General features: G+C 32.6%; 1 protein-coding gene across 5 annotated transcripts in view; it reads left to right on the top strand.

The window, feature by feature from the left end:
* LRP1B (LDL receptor related protein 1B) overlaps window positions 1-23,565 on the top strand; it is a 1,884,722-nt gene that overhangs the window by 1,658,153 nt on the left and 203,004 nt on the right. For all 5 annotated transcript variants that reach the window (XM_084998912.1, XM_084998914.1, XM_021076285.2 and 2 more), the window contains 3 exons: window positions 5,820-5,942; window positions 7,364-7,545; window positions 16,255-16,454. In XM_084998912.1, the coding sequence (XP_084855038.1) occupies window positions 5,820-5,942; window positions 7,364-7,545; window positions 16,255-16,454 (505 nt within the window). The remainder of the gene's footprint in view (window positions 1-5,819; window positions 5,943-7,363; window positions 7,546-16,254; window positions 16,455-23,565) is intronic.

The following is a 23,565-nucleotide window of genomic DNA, read 5'->3' on the forward strand; positions in this document are numbered from 1 at the left end:
TTGTCTCCCCCACCCCAGCTTTAAAAATAAACACCTCTTCCAGAACTTCATGTTTCCATTCTTAGAACTAGAGGAATAGAATGGGGTTGATGATCCCTAGCCTTTAAAATTTGGAATTACCAAGGGAGCAAAAGTATGATTGTAATCCAGTCATAATTAAAAGGTTATGAAGTGGGTATATTGAACTCTACCATCTTCATCCCTCAACCCATTCACTTCAAGAGAATCTGGGCTTCTGTCCCATTTTGATTTTAAGTTCTGTTGTCAGAGATTATTTATATATGTTATTTGAGATGAAAAGGAATGATTTCCATTTTAGGAAGGATAGAAATGTGGATTGTTATAGCATAAAATCAAATCATTAAAACTAGAGCGTAAGATGAAGAAAGACATTCATGCAGTGACTTTTTAGCAACATGAAAAATACTTAACTAAAATATTTTTTCTACTCACTCATGAGATCCTCCACTGCTATAGTTAAGAGTTTCATTCAGTTTGCTTAAGAATTTAGTCATACTTTAAGTGTAAATATTCATTAGCAAGTATGATATTGACTCTTCCTGAAAGAGATTTTTTAGCTTCTCATTGAAAATGAAAATTTCACATGAAAATGTAGATTTCTGTCCACTAATGAAAAAATAAAAATGTGTAGCATTGTTGGGCTCACATGCCTGAGTGGACACAGTCCAAGTTGCAAAGCAGCTATCACTTTCATATAAAACCCATGTTCTCAGCTCACCAGAACCCTCAGACCTTCTTACCTCATGTATACTTGTCTTATTCAGGAATGTCAGTGAGGTTTAGACTCTTGAGTTTGGAGTGTGCCACCAATATCCACTGTATCATATTTCCTCTTTCTCTAATTCTGCACCTTACAATAATGGGTAAAACAAAATACTTTCATGTTATTTGTAAAAATAGTCAATTTAAAATATAAAAATTAGATGACTATTTAAGAAATGAGTAATACCTAGGAGATGAGGGCAAAGATTTAAGTTTGCATAACAGCTTTAAAATGGAAAAGTTTGTGTTTCCAAAATGGTTTTCTACATTAACTTATTTTTTTCCTGCCCAGTGTAATTTTAAGCTTAAACTCACACAGTATTGAAAATTATCACTTTCTCTTAAGAATGTGTCTCCATACCTTGCGCGAGCCTTTCAGTACCTTCAAATTTAGGTGTGCAAGCTATTGATTTCCTTGTATGGTCTCTGCAAAAGGGATATTTTTATGTTTTCTTTACTAAGATTTGTTTTTGGTTTTGTTTTATTTTTAGCATTTCTTCCTCAGATTGTACTATCTCAAAGGGAGAAAATTCTCTTGTCAGAATACTCTATTTATAATCTCAGCTGAACAACAAATTTAACTAGTATAGTAACAATGTTTATTATCTTCATGAAAGAACTGTATCAGAGCCTCAGTGGAAGCTCCTTGCTTTATTTATTTTCCTAACCTGTGGCTCAAAATATTTCTGCTACCCCACCACCCCTTGTGGGTTTTTGTTTGTTTGTTTGTTGTCTTTTTAGGGACGCACCTGCAGCATATGGAAATTCTCAGTCTAGGGATTGAATCAGAGCTGCAGCTGCCTGCCTACTCCACAGCCACAGCAACACCAGATCTGAGCTGCATCTGTAACCTACAGTGTAACTCATAGCAATGCCAGATCCTTAACCACTGAGCAGGGCCAGGGATCAAACCCACATCCTCATGGATACCACATGGATCCTTTACCCCTGAGCCATAATGGGAACTCGTATCAGAGACTGTTTTTCGTGGAGAAAAATAATTCTTTTCTCTATACATTCATACAACCAGACATTGTAATGTACACTTTCCTATAGTGCTTTTTCCCTGGTGGTAATAACTTTAGACTATTGCCAATCACTAGGACCTAAGTAGGGATGAATTTCAGACAGTTTCTTAGTGTAGTTTATGGAAATGAGGAGGGAATGAGGAAGATGAGTAAGTACCTGCGGACCCTGGACACCTGAGATATTGGAGAGCATTCGTTAGTGGTGACACTGAGTGAGGACATAAAGATCCAAGAAACAAAAGGCAAGCCTTAAAGTTTTGCCTCTGGGCTGTTTTAAATACATCATTTTTGTCAAGAAACTCTTATTCTTTTTTTAACCACAATTTCTTTGTAGTATTATAGAAATTTTCAAGGAGTTCTAAGTAGTAAAAACCTTTTTCCCCAAAGATTTTGTCTGCACTTGCAGACTGAAATAGATAATACCAGTATTTGTCTCTCCACATTTTTATCACTCAAAATAAATGAAAAGATTCCTTGCCTTAATTTTTTTTTGGAAGTTTTTTGTGTAGAAAATTAAGAAGAACAAATTACCCTAATATGTTAATTCTATTCTCTTTATTATATTCAGTAACAATCTCATGAAGCTTTATAACATAAAATTATAACAACTGATAGATTTTTTAACCTATATATTCTAAAACATAGTTATAGCTAGGACAGCTATAACTTAGATATATACAACACATTTAGAAAATGTACTTTAATAACATGGATTTTGGAAATGAAAATTAATCAAGTAGCTTTCCAATATGTTATCCAATTCAATTCTGGCAGTGCCTTTTATTCCAATAAAATTGAATAGAAAAACAAAACACAATTTCCTAAATTAATCATCTTGAACTGAAGGGTGCAAAACTTCAGCCACAGAAATAAAAGAAGCAAATAGGATTTTGATGAAACCAATTTTCAACTCTGAAACCAGTGGGATAACTCTAGAGTTTAGGTATTATTTTGACCATGCCCTTGGCTGTTTTAATGTTCCTTGCATATGATTTTGCAGAGAGCTCTGTACTGTTTTCTGTGGGGATTAAGAGTAAAGCTGTAGAAAAATGACCATTTTGGCTAGATACATGTATCAGCATTCAGACCTTCAATTTCTCCGCATTCACAGCTTTAACTTAAATAGTTGGTTGACTTACTAAATTTGGAATTGGATTTTCATTATGTAAATTGATTATTATAAAGAAAGGAATAGGGTAAGTCTGCCATGACTGGGGATTGTGGGTAAATCTTTGCTCAATTCAGAGACAAGTTTTTCTCTACTTTTTTCCCTATAGGACTAATTTACCCATCTGAATTGCTAGGCCATCACAGAACTCTAACCTATTTACCTTATTTTTCAAGTGAGAAAAGCATTTGAACAGAAAGAAGATTGTAGACTACTCTTAAAATGAATTTATTAAACCTTCTACAGAACTTGGAATATATTCAATTTATGTTTTAGAATTTTTTTTTTTTTTTTGTCTTTTTAGGGCCGCACCCGCAGCACATGGAGGTTCCCAGGCTAGGGGTCCAATCGGAGCTGTTGCCACTGGCCTATGCCAGAGCCACAGCAACGCCAGATCAGAGCCATGTCTGTGACCCACACCACAGCCCATGGCAACACCAGATCCTCAACCCACTGAGTGAGGCCAGGGATCAAACAGGCAACCCCGTGGTTCCCAGTCAGATTTGTCTCCACTGTGCCACGACGGGAACTCCATGTTTTAGAAATTTAATTGATTTTACATAGACATTTTCTTAGATATGAATGCTTACGTGTATTTAGTTGTTATCCTCCAGTATTTAGCATGTAAATAAATATTTAATGAATCTTTTGAATCTGAAACTAAATATTAGTTGCATAATTTTAGCACTTATAATCAACATTCTTGATTAGCAATGCTGTCAGTAAGAAGTAATTGCATTTATTCATATGGGCATAATGCAATTAGGCTATTTTAGGTTATTTTTATAATCTGGAGCTGAAGAAAAAGAAATTGCTCCTTTTAAGCCAAATAAAGCATAACATATGAATCTCTGATTTTTAATACCATCACCCCTAAATTTAGCCCAGCTAAGAGAAGAAAGAAATAAATATTTGCCAGAACCTTCTCTGAGTTGCTTCCATACATAGGCCACCCTTTGTCTTAGAGATTGTTGGAAAGAAATAAAATCTGAACAGCAAAAATTTAGCTTTGTCCTGAATCTTATAAAGAAGTGTACAAATCTGATCCAGTGTTATTATAAAATTCTGAATTTTGAGAATAGATGTAGAAACTGAACTTGGGCATGAGAATTACCATCCTTCCCCAAACCAGGCAAGAACAAACCACACACACACACACACACACACATCCCAAAAACAAAAAACTAACTCCTTAAAGGTGCTAATCCTTACTTATAGGACTGCAAGTACTCATAAACAACCTCTAAAACAATTTGAGACTTAACTACAAAGTTAGGGTGAATATTGATATAAAGATACCATGAAGATCTCATCTCTGGAGCTTTTCCAAGTGTCTGTATTGTCTTTTTTTAGGGCCACACCTGCGGCATATGGAAGTTCCCAGGCTGGAGTTTCCATTGTGGCATAGCAGAAACGAATCTGACTAGTAACCACGAGGTTGCAGGTTCCATCCCTTGCCTTGCTCAGTGGGTTAAGGATCTGGCATTGTCGTGAGCTGTGGTATAGGTTGCAGATGCAGCTCGGATCCTGCTTGGCTGTGGCTGTGGTGTAGACCAGCAAGCAGCTGTGACCCCTAGCCTGGGAACCTCTATATGCCATGGGTATGGCCCTAAAAAGCAAAAAGCAAAAAGCAAAAAAAAAAAAAAAGGAAACTACCCAGGCTTAGGGGTCGAATTGGAGCTGTAGCTACAGGCCTCACTACAGCCACAACAACATAGGATCTGAGCTGCATCTATGACTACACCACAGCTCACGACAATGCCAGATCCTTTACCCACTGACCGAGGCCAGGAATTGAACTTGCGTCCCCATGGATGCTAGTCAGATTCGTTTCCATTGAGTCATGATGGTAACTCCAGTATCAATTATTTTTTAATATGTAAGAGATAATATATTAATAAACTGTTCAACCCTGTAAGGGCGTTAACACATTTGAAAGTCAATCCAAGTTCTCTTAGTTCATTGGGGTAGTCAGTCTATGATCTCTAACAATAGGTTAGAATTAAATCAACCCCTAAGCAATCATTTGAACAACTCAACAGCTAAGAAGATTCCTAAATCCTAATATGCCATCCTCAAATCAAATCAGTTAAATGGTATCTTGAAGATGCTGTGGCATCCAGAAACCCAGCTGAATTCATGTTCATTTTTGTACCTGCTAAAATTGCATTAATCATGAGTCTAAAGGGAGGGATCTCCTTGCATTTGCACCACATGGAATACAAAGATGTAGACTACACATTTCCTCTTTGCTCAAATACTCAACCTGAGTTTTTAACTTTTAAATTCTAATATGGCACTGCATTGCCTAATGGGCCACTTGAAGTGTGAGGAAGAAAACAGAAGGGAAAAAATTCATTTATGTTGTTGAGACAAAGGCTTTTGGGGAAATCTAATTTTTAAACCCGCTTTTCTGACTTTCATCAGATGTCTATCCGGAGATCATCCCTAATTTAGATATAATATGCTCATAACAACATCAGATTTATATTTATATTTATATTTAATGGTAAACTAAAGTGAGAATTTTTTCATTTCTCTCTCTAAAAGCAGTTTTGTTCTACATTACTAGATATTTACTTTAACCATTAACTATAGTAATTAAAAAATTTTCCTACTTGGAAAATATTTTCAAATAAATTATGTAACATCTTAAAGAGTATGGTGTAGATGAAATCTAAACATATGTTGCTTTTAAAAAGAATTGGTCACAAATGCTATTTATTGTAAAGCTGTAACTATTTAGATTCAAAGGGAGTTACTGATTCTTATGTATTCCTAAAACATTAAAAAAAAATTTTCTGTTAACCACTATTCAAACATATTCTTTTTTTTTTTAGGGATTAAACAATGTTATTGGTATAGACTTTGATTACAGAGAAGAATTTATCTATTGGATTGATTCTAGCCGACCCAATGGCAGTCGCATAAACAGAATGTGTTTAAATGGAAGTGATATTAAGGTAATCAGATATTACATGGATGGGATTATTGAATAGCTTATTGATGTGGTTGAACTGAATAGAAAATGTTATTTGGTGGTAATGCTACAACTCATAGAATGTATTAAGTTGGTTTGAATTTCACATTTGTGCAGTGTAAATTTATATATACTTTAAATATGAAATTGGAGATTTTAATCCTTATATTTCATTATAACACTATTACTTTAGAAAGGTGAAAATCAAGTTGAGTAAATAAAATTTGAAATCTTATTCAGAATCCTAGAAAATGTGATGGATGCTTTTGACTTGAATGATTAGTGCCTGAGATTCAATTGTGTTAATTTATAGAAAGGCAATTGTTGAGTCTGAGAATTTGTAACCGAAAAAAAATTAAAAATTAAAAAATTAATTATCTTATTGTAGATTACATTATTGCACTATTAAAATTAACTTTCTGTAGATACAAATAATTGAATTCATACATGTGAAATCGTGAATGTTCTGAATAGACAGCATCGGAATTAAATATACATCATATTCTAGAGATAAATGACCTGGCATCATTTCTATGTTAACTTGAAATTTAAAATAAAATTATTTGCACTGTATATAGGTAGTAAAATGCATTATAAAGAAGTTCAAATTCAAGTAGATAGAACCCATCAATTACTTTAACTTTTTTGTAGCCATCTATAATATCATATAGAAAGCTTTGATGGAAGCAATCAACTTTGAAAATATTACTGAAATCTTGAAATGTATATATATATAATGCCAAAACAATCAGTAGGTTTGGCACAGGTAATTCAGAATAACTGTTATCAGGTATTTCATATGCAGCATATTTGTGCATACAGAGCTTTTATCCTTGTTATATTTGATATTGACCTAGATTGCAATTGAGCACACCAGTTGTATGACAATGTCCTTACTTCCCTTTGGTTAGGCTCAATATTTAATGTGTGTTCTTGCTTGTGTTTTTCTCTCTCCTTGTAGCAGATATTTTAAATAGGGCAAGATCAGTTGGGGGAGTGACGAATGCTATTGATATCTCCCCCAGAACCTGTTATTGATTAATAATATTGGTAGTTTTCTTGCATTTTTATATGTGTGTGTCCAGGCCTGTGATAGAACTTTTGTCCAAAATTTTGAGAGGACAAGGAAACTATAATGAAAATGTTATCAACAACTGTGCAGCCATACAGTAGCTTTCTATTTTGGTATCTCTTTCTCAAATCCACAGGAATTTCTAGGGGCCTGATTATATATTAGGTGATTTCTCACAAAGTAATTTTATTAGGTAAATTATTCTGTTTTGTGCTTATCTAAATTTCTTTTCAAATGCTTAAATATAACTCTCTATCACTGAAAAAAATCAAAGCAATTGCTTAGTTCTTGTTCCAGGCATTTACGCTGTTTTAAAATTCTTATTTTGTTAGGTAGTGCATAATACAGCTGTCCCCAATGCCCTTGCTGTCGATTGGATTGGAAAAAACCTCTATTGGTCTGACACAGAAAAAAGGATTATTGAAGTATCCAAACTCAATGGCTTATACCCTACTATACTCGTTAGCAAAAGGCTGAAGTTTCCCAGGGACCTGTCTTTAGATCCTCGCGCTGGGTTTGTAACACATATTGAAAATCTTAAACTAAAGATTAAGACTGTGGATTATGTTCATTATGGTAAATCTTGATCTGTTGCTTTTAACCTGAGAACCAAAAAAAAATGTAAATATGTAGCATTTTTCATTGAAAATGTGAATATCACAATGAAAGAAAAAACATTAAAATGATGGAATTTTAGAGCTGGTATTTTTAAAAATTTTAAACACAACTCTTTTTCTAACTAATCAATGGATGTATTATGGATATGAAAAACATACAGATATAACCAATTTTAATGCCTTTATAGGCAGGCGAAGCCCAAACTCTTGGATGGTGTTTTGCAGTTTTTGCAGTAGTCACGAGTAGGGATGATGTAATTCCTGAACTAATTTAGACATATGTAGTATCCATGAATAATAAGTAACAGGGTGAATTATCCGTACATTCAGAGGGAAAAGCATAGTGGGAAAGGTTTGTGTCAGAGTTGTGTTCCAATTGTATTTCTTTAAGAATGAAGTACAAGTCTTCATGAGGATCATGGAAATCTGGCTGGAGATTTCAGATAGGGGATGAATACACATTTAGGTGTCAAAGCTGTCTAGAATATGTTTGCTAAAGTTCTATAGATTATGACCATTATCATTCACTTTCTTTTTTTTTTTTTTACTTTTTTTAAATTAGAGTTGATTTACAATGTTGTGCCAGTTTCTGCTGTATAGCAAAGTACATTATCATTCACTTTCAATTATGTTGTTTTGGTAGGTACAGAAGCCATGTCTTTCTTTTTATATTTATTTATTTTTTGTACTGTAATTAGAGTGATTACACACTCCAAAATGATCCCTGTAGAAGTTCAACCTACCGAATATGCATGTTAAAATAACAAATTTGGAGAAAATTTGCTTTTTAAAAATTGGACACATTTGTAGTAATAAGTATTATGATAACTCTAGTATTCTACACTTTCTGCTGTCTAAATTAATTTCCCATAAAACGTTTCACCAGATCACTCACTGCTTTTATTATACCACATACAATAATTAGATTTTGCATCTTGTTAATATATAGTATCTTTGTTTTCTGATCTCTAATGTTTTTAACTGGCTAAGTGATTATGTCATAGAATGCATGAAACTTAATTTTAAACATTAATTTGAGTAAAAACAGTACCTAATATTAGAAAACTTGTACTGTAAATACTACTCTGTTTTTGAGATAATGGTACAAGTTTTAACTTTTCACTATATAATTATGTAACCATTTTGCTATCTTTTATAATATTTTCCCTACCATAGCAACAGAAGTGTTAATTCTATTTTAACTAAAACAGAGTCACAGGAGAGTCTATTTTTATAGGTACTTCAAGAAAGAGTGGCCAGATATACTAAATTTGGCAATCATCGTCATTCATTCATACATAAGAATATGAATATTTTTTCCTTTCAGAATTTTATCAGGAGAGATTTATTTTAATGTGTCCATTGTCCTTTTCTCCAAAATCAGTATGGCTATCTTAGCTTCTCATTTTGTAATATTCAAGATGCTTCATTTTCCAAATGCATGTATCGCTCCTGTTAATAATAACAGTATTGTGGAATTTCCTATTTATAAAGCAAAAGCTGCATCCTAGCCTTGTGAGCACAGCTGCATCTAGCTTTAAGTTTTATTTCTCCCAGGTTACAGTTATTACCCCATAACTGAAAGCAATCTTAAGTTATCATCAACATAAACCCATCCACCAAAATGTCAATTAAAAGTGAAGTACGAAAATTTTGTAGCTATTATGAAAGACTCCCTTGATTTCATTTTTAAATAATATTTGAGTTATGGTATGAAATGCTATATTATAACTAAGGAAACATAAAAATTAGATCTTTTAGGAAATAATTAAAGCCACATAAAAGGTAAACAGATTCTAACAGATAAAATTTAATGACATCTTTTTGTTCATGCTATTTTCCAAGTTCCCTAGAGTGCAACAATAGGGTGACTTGGATTTTAACTTTTATGAGATGAGCTTCAGGGTGAAAATGCCATAACTGTCTAAAATATTATACAGTTTTCCTTTAAAAAATGGCAGCTTAAATTGCAGGATTATTTAATAAAAATGCAATTGAACCTTTCTGTATCAGATTGCCATTGTGATTTGCATATATTTTGAATATGCCCATACTACTGATCCCTGTTTCTTTGAGAAGTATGATTTCTGTCCTGATATGCAGTGAGGAATAGGGCAAGGATTTAAGGGACAATAAAGATCATTGGACTGTCTAACATAATAAAGCAACTAAACACTTAGAAGGTAATTTGGGGTGCCTTTCTTTTAATGATAATATGCCAGTGTCACAGCATCTATTTGGATAAGCTGATTAGTAGGAATAGTAAAGAAGGTACAAGTAGACAGATAATCTTCCTGTTAATTACATTTAATTTTAGCTGAAATCCATTATCCCAATCCTTCTGTTTTTGATTGGGGATCAGTATACTAACTAATCATAAGTTTGAGATCATGAATATCATTACATTTAATATTTAGAAAAGTTATCATTTGTGCAGAAGAGATATATATTACAGTAGAATAGAAAATATTGTTAATATTAAAACTGTGCAAAATGTAATTTTATATTTTTGAATGATTAAGATGCCCCATCAGCATAACAAAAAACATTATGATAGACACTAAAGTGAATGTGTGATATGACTGGTTAACAGAAAAACTCATCTGCTCATTCATTTATTCCACTTATATTTCAGTATATATCTGGCTCTATTCTAGGTAAGAGTACAAAAATAAAAGGCACAATCTCTGTCTCTGAGTATTTCACAGTCCAATGTTTAGGCAGATGAGCAAATAATTATACAATTCAATAAAATATAAAGTACAGGAAACAGAAAATGTTTCTATCTCAGCTGAGGTCAGTGACATCTTCTTGGACAAGACTGTTGATGTAAGAATTAACTAGGTGATGTGGTACACTTCAGAGCAGAAGGTAATTCAGAAAAAAAGGAAAGGAAGGAGATATAGAAGAGCGTGACATATCTAAGGAATGGAGAACTCATACAAAGGGAGCAAACTAAATATATGAAACTGTAGAACTGTGATACTGGATCACGTTTCAGAGCAGAAAAGAGCTAGGACTAAATCAAAACACGATACAACACAACACCACCACCACATACAAGGCTTCTGGCCTGGGCAAATGTAAATAGAAAAATGCTTTCCCCAGAATAGGAGGAACAGAGGCAAAGGGGCAGATACAAGAAGCATTCTATGAATTAGAAAGTTATCTCTGTGTTTTATCACTTTAGATGCTTATACTGTTTACTCAGTCTCTGAAAAAGATGTATTTACTTGTATTCGTAAACTTTTACTTTTGGTACAGAACATTCAGACTTAATGTGGCTAAGTGACAATTCTCAGGATCATTTAGGTAATACTATATTAAACTGGAAATTTAATCCCATTTCCAAACTTTAGTCAACTACTTTCCATATTATATCACATTGGAGTTTCCAGTAGGAAAATTATCATAGGTCATGAGCATGTTTTCCAAGAGCCATCCAAAAAGGCATAAGAAGAAAAAAATCTTTTTTTCAATTATGATAATTTAACTTTTTATAAAATTTTAAATTAGTATAGATATGTTTTTTCCATTTTTTTTATTACTCAAATGAATTTATCACATCTGTAGTTGTATAATGATCATAACAATCTAATTTCACAGGATTTCCATCCCCAGCCCAGGCACATCCCCCCAGTCTTTGAGAAATAAATAAAACTGCCTAATCATTACAAGCATGCCTTATTTTTTACTTTTTATCTTTTTATTATTTATTTATTTTTTGCTTTTTAGGGCTGCACCCATGGCATATTGAAGTTCCCAGGCTAGGGGTCAAATCCAAGCTGCAGGCACCGGCCTACACCACAGCCACAGCAACGCAGGAGCTGAGCCGTGTCTGTGACCTAAACCACGCTCATGGCAATGCCAGATCCTTACCCACTGAGCGAGGTCAGGAATCAAATCTGCATCCTCATGTATACTAGTCAGTTTGTTACTGCTGAACCATGACAGGAACTCCAAAAATCATGCTTTATTTTTTAATTATTTATAATTTATTTTCCTTTTCTAGTAGTTTATTAGCAATATCACAAGAAAATAATACTAGATGCTATTTTGACATTGAAATATATTTTAATGAGAGTATGTTGAAGAACACTTTATATACTCAGCATCTCTATCCATTATTGCTAATATGGATATGGGAAATGCAAATAAATTTGGAAAAGACACATTTTAGACTTCTAAATCTTATCTTATGCTATTAATTCTTCTAGAATGGCCTTCTGCTTTTTCTCCAGATGAAATAACTTCTTATTTTTGAAGCAACAGTATAAAATATCACTTCCTCTGTGCAATATTCCCCAGTTGTGCTGAGTAGCCAGTACATATTGAACACATAAAATTATGTGGTGACTGTTGGTGAAAATGTTTTTCTCCTTCTAGCAAGTGCATTCCTTTAGCATAACGGCCATGGCTTAATTATGATTTGTGCTCACATAAAAACTGTTAAAATCATTGTTAAATGAAATAATAAATGGGCTACCAGATATCCACAGGTCACAGGATCATAGTTACAGGGGCATTGTACTGGGACTGCATCTATGCACAAACCAATATATTTGTGTATAAATGGTCTGCATATTTCAAAGAAAAGAGTCATAAGGGAACTTTTGTTGTGAGAGAATAAAAGGCATACCAGGGATGAAAACTCAGTTTTTTATTTCTGTGGGGGAAAAACAGAGATATTTCATTAACACAAACGGGCACATAAAACTCCCACCTTTTTCCTACCAATTTTTAAGCCTATAATCCCATATTTAGGCAAAAACACACAGGGAATGAATATAAAAAATTAATTTTATAATTCAAAATCAGAAATAATTCCAGCTAGAAGAAGTATGTTTCCTGATTCAGAAAAAAAAAAAGTGAAAGCTGAGAGCAGACTTCTATTTTAATTTGTTTTAAAGAAATATAATATATTATATTCAACTATAAAAGACATCCTCAGGAATCATAGAAGCCTGTTGTTATGGTAACATGAAGACATTCTTTTGTTTACTCTTGGTTATAACTTACAGAATAGATATTATTTGGAGCTGAGGTTTTTTTCATGTCTGATCTTAGGTAAATATTTCATATTATATGGGTAAAAGTTAAAACTCTCCTTTTGACATTTTCACTGAAATTTTCATTTTTCAGCCTTAATTATTTACAACAAATTTTGTACTTGGATGATATTTAGGAGGTTGCATTTTAGATATTAAAATGACCAGAATATCTAGTACAGACTTATTGAGAAATTTAAATTCATAGCAGTCAGGTTTAAGTATGAACTGGGAAATGAAATTTAGCCATCAGAAGTTAGCTACTGATAAGGAGAGATGCACAATAAATTCTGAGCTTATGAAGGTTCATTGTACTGAGGACTAACTATGCTTTCCTTCAATACAGTAGAAAATTGTCATAATATTCTTCTAATTGATGAGTACTTAAATAGGCAAATCAGGTAATAACACTTACAGTCAAATCATGCAATAACATACATACAATCCAGATGCAACAGGTAACTTGTTAGGTTGGTATCGCTAAATCAATATAAATGCATGTACTGTGCATGTAAAATAATAATAGCTAATATTTGCTGAATACTACTATATGTTCAACAATGTTCCAAGTTTATTCTCTATGTTTTTTCTTTCAATCCTCACAGTGACTCTGTGAGGAGAAACTGCTATTATCTGTTTTGAACATACAAATAAATCCAGGCTCCAGAAGGCTAATTAAAGTGCCCAATTCACATAGGTGGACATGGAATTTGAAGTTATTTTCTGTTTCCAAGCCTTTTGTTACTTCTGAGAGTCTATGTAGTGCTTCTTAGAAAGAAAAAAAAATTAAAAAAACTAATCAACATCTTTAATGGAATATGAATTTTATCTTAAATATAAAAAATTCATTAAAAAGCTAGTCTATAAATCCAGACTCTTGAGCCCTTGTTCCAACTGTATCACAATAAACTAGGACAAAGCTGGTAATATTTTATGGTTTCAGTTATAAGTGAAATGAAAGGCTAAAGATACATGATCTTCAAGACCTATTGTAATATTAAAGTCTGTAATTAAGTTCTACTTTGTTCTAAATTCCAAAAGAGATAAAAGATCATTGTTACTGAGGAATTTATAATGTAGTTTTGAAGATAGGATTTTTGTTGAAAGAACTATTGTGAGAATAAGATTTTTTTCACGCCTTTTTCCATCTAGATAAAATTGTCATTCCTTCTTTTGTGCTTCCATGGTGAAACAGTTTTATTGTAATCTGCTTTAATTTTTTCATTTGTTTTACACATACCTCTACTGTCTTCACTGAGAGATCTTTGTTATTGCTGCTGCTGCAAAAAAAAAAAAAATGAGAACCAGGATGGGCTTTCTTCTTTATTAATTTATACAAGCATTTTTTTTTTCATAAACAGCTATTGAACACACTTTTCATTGATATATATGAGATGAGGGAGGGAAGGAAATAGATAAAATTCCTGTTCTTAAGTGGTTTATGATCCACTGAAATATCTTTGAAGGCAAAAATCACATCTGTTTACCTCTGTGTTCAATATCTGATAGTATGGCCGTAGTGAATCATTGTTTTAAGATATTCCTCAATTCTTTTAGAAATGGCTTTGGGGTTTATCAGAGATATCCCATCAACTGATTTATTGAGTTAGGTTCTCTGATTATGAGAACTGAGAAATTACAGTCCTCATACTGCTTTGTGGGTTCCTATATGCATGATATATGTGTTATTTAATTACACATGTGATAAAAAAATTCTGTAGACCAGAAGGGGCATAGTTTCCTTAAGTGTGTTTCCTCTGAACTGCTCTAGGAAAATAAATGGTGTTACCAAAAACTGTTTGATAAAGAAGGGATATTGCAGCTTCCTATTAGAGAATCATTATATCATGTAACATATTAAAAGTTCTAAGTCCTATAATAAAAAAGATGATGCTTACTTTGCTTAACAAACTATTTCTCAAATATATTTAATCTTGCAAACTATCTTGAAAAAAATGTGAACACAAAGAAGAATTTGTGGAAAACAGAGGGGGCAATATGAATTACGTCTGAATGAAAATATCCATATAATTGAAGAGGCATGAGCAAGGCAAATGATATGACAAAAGCACAGAAGTGAAAATGTGGGAGTATAAATACTCCAACTAGAGCTCGATCACACATTTCAGTAGTGGGAAGTAATTGAGAGAAGTTTGTTTGCAATAATGAAGAATTTGAAGGGCAGGGAGAAGTTTTCAGGCCTCAAATTCTTACTGAGCATATGAAGACTGTGTCTAATTAACTAAATTGGATATGTTCTTAATATTACAGAAGTTACTGAAGTACTGCTTTAAACATTTCATTTGCTTATATTCAGTTCTTAAAAATATAAAATAATAGTATGTAAGCTTAAGTAAATTTGGTTGTATCTATCATGTGTGAGAGAAGCTGGCATAATCATAGCACATTTATTAGGGAAAAAAATTGCTATATTAGTGTTCCCAAGATTCAGGGGTAGTCTGTTTCTAAAGGGCTTAATATCTATTAGTACCTGATGATTTGAGACTCTCAAAATATGTTCAAAACTAGAGCATATATATATATATATATATATGTACATATGCTAATATATATGTGTGTGTGTGTGCTATATGTTTAGCATATTTATGTGTACCTTAATTAGATTTTGGATAAGCAATAAGAATCTGCTGTATGGCACTGGGAATTATATCTAGTCACTTGTGATGGAGCATGATGGAGGATAATGTGAGAAAAAGAAAGTATGTGTATGTGTGTATATATATGTATATATATATGTGACTGGGTCACTTTGCTGTACAGTTGAAAATTGACAGATCACTGTAAACTAACTATAATGGAAAAATCATTAAAAAATATATATAAGATTTAGTACCAACATAACTTTTTTCATTTTACTTGTTTGTTCCATTGCCTGAAATATCCTACTCTAGAACTTCCAGTGACATAATTTAAATCAGTGCTGTCCTAGAACTTTCTGTGAGATGGAAGTGCTCTCTAACTACACTGATATGGTAGCCAACAGACAAGTAGTTATTGAGCATTTGAAAGTGGCTAGTGTGATCGAGAAATAATCCACTTCACCTAATTTTGTGTGATTTTAATTAACTTAAGCTTAAAATTTACAACTGGCTAGTGGCAGCTACATCGAACAGTGGAAATTTGAGCAAATATAATGTACTCCTCCATAATTCACTTTGAATTTTTCATAGGAAACAATAGAAGATACATAGATAGGTAGATAGATAGTTTTATTCCTCTAACATTATAGATGAATTTTAAAGCTTTACATTTTAGTTTTTAGCATCTATCACTTCTTATCACTTGCAGAAATATTATATATATGAGTTGTATGCTAAAGGGAAACATGTTTAAAGTTATATGAATATTTCAAAGTGTGCTGTATGTTTAATGGAAAATCATAGGAAAAGTTTGCGTTGAAGTAGGCTTCTTACAAGTTACTATTTAAAGAGATAAAAGAATTAATTTGGGAACAGCTGAGCAAATAGGAGAAATACTGTATGATGTTTTACTTTCTGAGTGTATATAAACAACATGGCTATTGATTTTCTTTTCTAGGTATTTGTATTGGATTGACTGCTGTGAGTATCCTCACATTGGCCGTGTTGGAATGGATGGAACCAATCAGAGTATTGTCATAGAAACCAAGATTTCTAGACCTATGGCACTAACAATAGACTATGTCAACCATAGACTCTACTGGGCTGATGAAAATCACATTGAGTTTAGCAACATGGATGGATCTCACAGACACAAAGGTTGGTCCAGTAGCACAAATGCTTCAGTATTTTACCAGTGTAGGAAATACTTATTTAGAAAAATATATGTATTTATTTACTTGATATACTTTCATCAAATATATTTCTTAATTTAAAATTATATTATTATATTCCTTTGTGACAACATTGGTATAGTATATAAGAATTAGATATATTTATTCAGAATTTCTATAATCATGCATAAAAATCACTTTGACATTGTTAGTGTTTTCTCTCATTGCACTTTTATACTTTTTATAGTAAATGGATGATGTTTTTGTAAGTTAATATATACACATATCCTAATTAAATTGAAACAAGACTATATGATTATAAAAATACGGCTATTATTGTAATCTAGTAGGTTTTTTAAAGATAGTGAAAATATAATTTTTTAAAGACTAATATTTAAAATTTTTCAGTTAAACTATATACATGATTAAAAGTATTATTATTTAATCAAAAATAGCAACAAAGTGTAACATTTAAAACAGCTTTCAAATTAAAGTAATATTTTAGGAAATGACTTAAATATGAACAAATATAAAATTCTGTGGGTACTTTATTTTCCTATTTTTCATAACTCTGATTAGATTATAAGATTCTAAATATAAAACGAATGAAGAATTGAAAGTTATGCTACAATTAGGGATTAGGGAAGAGTTTTAGAGGGAAAAAATATCTGAGGATGAGGGAATTAAGAAGAGCAAAGGAGAAGGACATAATAAAGAAGAATGGCATATAGATGAAGGTTATGTGGATTTAACAGAAACCACAAATGATCACATGAACACTCAAAATATTTTAGATGTACGTGTCTTTTTAAAGATCAGATTTTGGAGTTCCCGTTGTGGCGCAGTGGTTAACGAATCTGACTAGGAACCATGAGGTTGTGGGTTCGGTCCCTACCCTTGCTCAGTGGGTTAACGATCCGGCAACGTGAGCTGTGGTGTAGGTTACAGACGTGGCTCGGATACCGCGTAGGCCAGAGGCTACAGCTCCTATTTGACCCCTAGCCTGGGAACCTCCACATGCAACGGGAGCGGCCCTAGAAATGGCAAAAAGGAAAAAAAAAAAAAAAAAATCAGATTTTTACCAGAATAAAAAAGAGGAATGAATTTTTAGAATCTGTAGTTACCTAATGTCACCTTTGTTATTAGGTGTTTTATCTTTAAATATTTTGTAAAGTTTCACAGTGATCCCAAATAAAGCCTTAGTAAATTTAGCATGCTTTAAGCTTAAACAATTGTTTTCAAAGTCCCTAGAGGAAGGAAAGAGGTGAGATGGTAAGGAAAAGAGGATTATTGATAATTTAATCCTGTCAGGTAAGGTCCTGCAAATGTATGCCGGTGTGGAGCAGGATGAAGCCACAGAGTTTTAAAAAATTAAAAATAAAAGTGGAGAAGAGCAAGATAGAGATGGAAGATTAAAAGCTACAAACTACTCTACAGAAGATAAATCAGCTGCAGGGATATATTGTATCACACAGGGAATATAGTCAATATTTTATAACAACTTTAAATGGAGTATAATCTATAAAAAACATTGAATCACTATGTTATACACCTGAAACTAATATAATATAGTAAATTGACTATAGCATAATAAAATAAATTTTATAAATAAGCAATAAAGAAGTAAATGTCATTCAAGTCACACCACTTCATAATTTTACCCAAGTCCTTCTCAGTTGTTGTTTAAACAAATATATCCTGCTAACTAAAAATGATGACAGAAAGCTTTTAGAGGTTCCTTTCAAGGGTAGGAACATTGAATTATTCCAAATGTAGTTGGATGAGTCATTATTTAGGTGTTGGCATTCCAGTTATAAAGAAACTGATCAGGATGCAATTGGAATGAAGAATTATTTAAAGGTCACTTTTGTGTTTTAATTAAAGCAAAAGTAATGTTGACAAATCAAAATTAAACTTAAGCATTCAGCAATTTTATCTCCTCTGAAGAATCGATAATGAAATGTTCTGCAACATTTGTAGATATATAACTGAAAGTTTTATTGTAGCAATCAATATTTTTCCTGTGTAGCCATTTTTACCATGTCTATAAAGCACTAGGTTGTTGTGAATGTATCACCTTGTGCCAAAATTTCACTGTACAATAAAATTTAAGCGATTTTTGGTTAGCTAGGTGAATTATTAAAATATATTCTAGCATTAAATATTTACCCATTTTTGTTTAAGCCTTTTGTTTGAATAAAATTAATTGTAGTTAAAAACATCTTTTAGAAGCTATTGATTTCATGTCCTCTCAGTATTTTAAAACTATGTCAGATTTGTGAATGACTATTACTTTGAAAACTTAATACAAAATGAAATGCATATAAATGAAATATCTTTCAGTCATGGTACTGGTGGTGACTTGGGTAGATGGACATATATAGCAAGGAGAAGTGAAACTAAATTTGCTAAAGAGTAAGATATTTGGCCAAAAGATATCCAGGTATGATGTTACTAACATTGTAAAATTTGATTTTCAAAATACCTTGAGGCTCAAGGGGAGGGGGGAAGGAAAGTGAAAGAGTTGTTTCTTTCAGAAATATTTTCTCCTGAAGGCTTTCTCAGAAAGACTGATGAAAATTTCATTAAGTGTCTTATTAGGCATCTGCCAATATCTGAATGCAAGCCAATAATTACCTGGCAGTTACTAATGAGCTACTAATTGTAGACAGCCTCAAATACGCCAGGCTCACAACCAAAGAAAAAAGTCATTCATTTGCCATGTTTGTAAAGAGGAATAGAATTTTTCTACTCCTTGTGTTTACCTCATAGAGGCATAGGAAATTCTTTGGTTTTCTCGGTACATATTTGGAGGTGAAAAATGAGACATCTACAATAATAATAACTTTTGTATTAGTTTGGTCACTGACCTCTCTTCTTAGCCAGACTTGTATTATTGTTCTCATTTATTCTTTTTATTAAAACTAGAACCAGAGCTTATCAAAATAAGGAGATATGCCAGTCATGACAAAGTCATTTGAGAGTATGTGAAAATTCAGAATTATGGTTCCTTTTCATAAGTTGAATTTTAATAATGGAGAGAGACTAAATCATGAGTATGACTTTAGAAGGGTTTTTTGCCCCAAATATATTCTGGTTTAAACCATACAGTATATCCATAAATGAATCATTAATTAATTATTATTTGTCCAGCCTAAGAATTTCTAAAAGTTCTGAATTCTGTGCCCTAAACCATAGGTCAGATTACTTCCAAAGGACATGTGACTTTCAATTTCCTTGAAATTTATATCCACCTTTCTCTGCTAACTCTTCTACCCTAACCCACCTTCCTACCAGGTCCAAACACTACATTGTAAAATTTGACAAATAAAAGAGAGAGAATTGGAGTTCCCATCATGGCGCAGCAGAAATGAATCTGACTAGGAACCATGAGGTTGTAGGTTCGATCCCTGGCCTCGCTTAGTGGGTTAAGGATCTGGCATTGCCGTGAGCTGAGTATAGGTCACAGATGTGGCTCAGATCTGGTGATGCTGTGGCTGTGGGGTAGGCCAGTGGCTACAGCTCCAATTGCTCCAATTACTCCCCTAGCCTGGGAACCTCCATATGCCATGGGTGTAGCCCTCAAAAAGACAAAAAAAAAAAAAAAAAAAAAGAAATAAGATAGAGAATTAGTTAATTTGCTATCTTGAGAACATTTAGGTGCAATCTTAGTCATGTGACTCTTTTCTTAATGCCTATATTATTCTACTGGTTTTTACTCCAATAATTATATAATAATATGATATATTAATACCATAGAACAGTATGCATACTATTGGATAGCTGAGTGAGATAGTTTATTTTAAATCAAATATTCGTTATTCATTTTTTAAATACCTCATTTTTTTTTTTTTTTAGATCTTCCCATTCTCTCATTCATTCCTTCATTCAACAAGCATCTACTGATGTCTATTTCTATGCCACTCATTATATGAGGTTCTGGAGCTACAAAGATGAATAAGTCCCTGACTTTAAATCACATACATTTTAGTTGGGGGAAAAAAAAATTTATGTGCTATTAAAGACATAAATTAGATTGGGGTTAGAGGTATCTGTACAATATTGCCAAAATGTAGGCAGAAGTACATTATTTTGGTGAAGTGATGGTATCTTTGAAGCATATGAGAGATGTAGAACAAGCTCTCCATATGGGGAAAGGATTCATCACATAGGGGGAACAGCATGTGCAAAAATGTAATAGAGTCTTGAAACAGCATGGAGTTTACACATTTTGTAAGCTAGAAGTCATATAAGAGGAAGATAATGACACTAATGAACAAGGGCAAATTTGGGCCAGATTGTGACAGGCGTTGTATGCTAAGTAATTTGGAATTTCTTCTTTAGGTCATAGGGGGCCATTGATGGCATTTAGTTGATAGAGTGCTATTATTAGATTTGACAACAGCATGGAAAATGAAAGACCCTAGAAGGGCAACCAATTTAGAAGCTGTTAAAATATTTTAGGAGGAACTACTTGAAGTGATTACAGCTGTGGGAATGGGAATAAAGTATTACATTCGGTAATTATTTAGCTGAATAAAGATAGATCTGTAAACTTAAATTAGCTGAGTATTGGTGGTTGAGTAGCAAATATTAAGTGAATGATTTATATTATTATACACTTATCTGTGGGGAAATAACTCACAGTTTGGATCACCTATTAATTTCACAAATATTTATATATTTTTAAAAGAAATTAAAAGTACCAAACTAAGCATAACTTAGAGATTCTACTTGAAAAATTGTTTTAATGAGAGGTACATTATTTAATGTAAGGGTTAACATCAAAGAAATTCTAAGGATATGTTTAAACCCTATTGTATATTTCCCTAAAAAGCATTTCAGAACAGCTGATAATTTACCTAAAAGAAATATTGCAAATTAGTGAATCTCTCTCCTCTTACAATCTCTTGAGATATAAAATATGTCCAGTGAGAAACCTGGCAATTTCAGAGAAGTCTCTAGATTTAAATGTTCAGTTTTTAAGTTAAGATCTGTTTTTTTGCGAAACTAGAGTGATTCTTAATATATTCTAAACATAATGATTCTAAATAATAGTATTCTTCTTGCAGGTCTATGTATTTGGGACTGATTTATTACCATTCCCAAACCTCAATGCTCCTAAGAGAATTTTAGGCTTTGATTTTGACTAAGAAGTCCTAAACCTTTGCCTGAGCACAAATCTTGAAGTGAAAAGATCTTAGACTGGAGAAAGAAAACTCTTAGCATCTTAAAAGAAGCTTGGAAAAGCTAAGGATATGGGTGGACTGAGGTGGGGTCTGCAGTAGAAAGCTCTTTGGCCCTGAAAAGTGTAGGTAGCTCCCCTGGGTTTCAGTTACCTCATCGGTGGACATAAGAGTACTGGGAAAATGGCATAAAAGGAGAATTCCAGAACTAAAATTCTAGGCCTCCAGTTAGGTAGATCACTTTCAGAAGTTTAACCAAATCCCAAAGTTTTAATTTCAGGTTAGTCTCCCAAACCCAAGAGGGTATGAAAATCTGTAAAAATCAGATGTATTTCCTTTATGAAAATCTCAAATTGCCCATCCAGTCCTCAGTTCCCCCTGATTATTACTGCAAAAGAACATCTTTTAAAGTTGAACTCATCAAATCAAGAGAGGAGAAAACCTATGTTTTGAACATGATGTTGTATTAGATGTATTGCATGTACTATTTTATTATTATGATAATATGGTACTACTGGAACAATCCCCCTTATAAAGACATACTTTTATTAGAAGTCTATTGGTTCAAGAAACTATGGTTGATTCAATACATGCTCTTTTAGTCATTCCATGAGTGAACACTACAAGATGTGTCATTAAAGCCATTTTGAGGCAAGGAAATAGGTGTAAAGAAATTAAATGATTTGTCCAAAGTCAAATAGCTTGTAATCAGAATTTGAACCCAGATCTAACTCCAAAGTCTGTTCCATTCTCCACACAGCCTCATGCTTGTGAACAGATGACTGGCTGAAGATTTGTTGTCTGCTTGATATAGTGTCTAATAGCAACAGTTATAGCATAAATGCACGTAAACAAATAAAGGTATATCCATACTTAAATTTCTTCAGATTAATGTAAAGAGTAGATATAGATAAATGGCAGTATATATGAGAAACAAATTAAAACTTAAGACATCAGAACATAATTACTATAAATTAAAGCATATATTTCGTTACATCCAAAATTTTTGTGTTTATTTGAAGGAATGAAGAGAACAATCATGTTTCTTTAAAATGTACGTTTTGCTTTAGCGGGAAATTTTAGCATTTTCTTTGTCTGTGGGAAAACTTAAATCTTATTTGAAAATTCATATTGCAGAATTTCTAAAATTTGACTACAGCCAGAGATCTTTTGTCATTAATTTTATGCATTCTGGAAAGTATAGTCTTCTCTGAATGGAACGCCTATAAAATAGGTTACAAATATCTCCAGAGAAGACTTTCAGCCCTAATTCTGCATCTCTTCCTTAACTTAAAGACTCTGATTTCCATTTGATGAGAAGAAAATTAAATACGAGAAAATTATGTTTAGGTCACAATTTCATTTTGACTGCTTATATCAAAGCACATAAATTCAGGTTTAGTTTTCCTCATTTTTTGTGAGTTGCCATTGAACTTGAGATATTTTTGAGAGGTCAACACTTGACCAAAAGACTGAAAATACTGTGTAAACCTTAAAAGTGTGAGCTAAGAAGATGTTGTGTTTGATAGTGAATTTAAAATGTGTTTGTTCTAGTAATTTTCTTCCAGAATACTCTTCTTTGAGTCACTTCATGATTTAACCTTGTGTTAAATTAGTTGGCCATGTACATATTTTATCCAACATACTGGAAAAATATACACTTATAACTGCTAATTTCTCAGGAGAGTAATCATTGGGTATGATTCTAAACTGTAGCTTATCACTGAACTGTCTTTTATTTTGTAGAAAAATGGTTTACAACTTCATGCAATTATGTTGACTCTGGCTCTTCATTTTTTTCCTGTACTCATAGACCTGAAGATCCCCATATTGAAGTGTCAGTATTGTAGTCCAATTCGATTGTTTATTGCTCTGGGAATTCAGTTTTCTTTTGTGAGGGGGCAGTTCTGT

The sequence above is a fragment of the Sus scrofa genome, chromosome 15 (genome assembly GCF_054392235.1).
Source record: "Sus scrofa isolate SSC_HxYL_T2T_F1_AM1 chromosome 15, Sscrofa_HxYL_maternal_Yorkshire_Landrace_v2.0, whole genome shotgun sequence".
Taxonomy (NCBI): Eukaryota; Metazoa; Chordata; class Mammalia; order Artiodactyla; family Suidae; genus Sus; species Sus scrofa.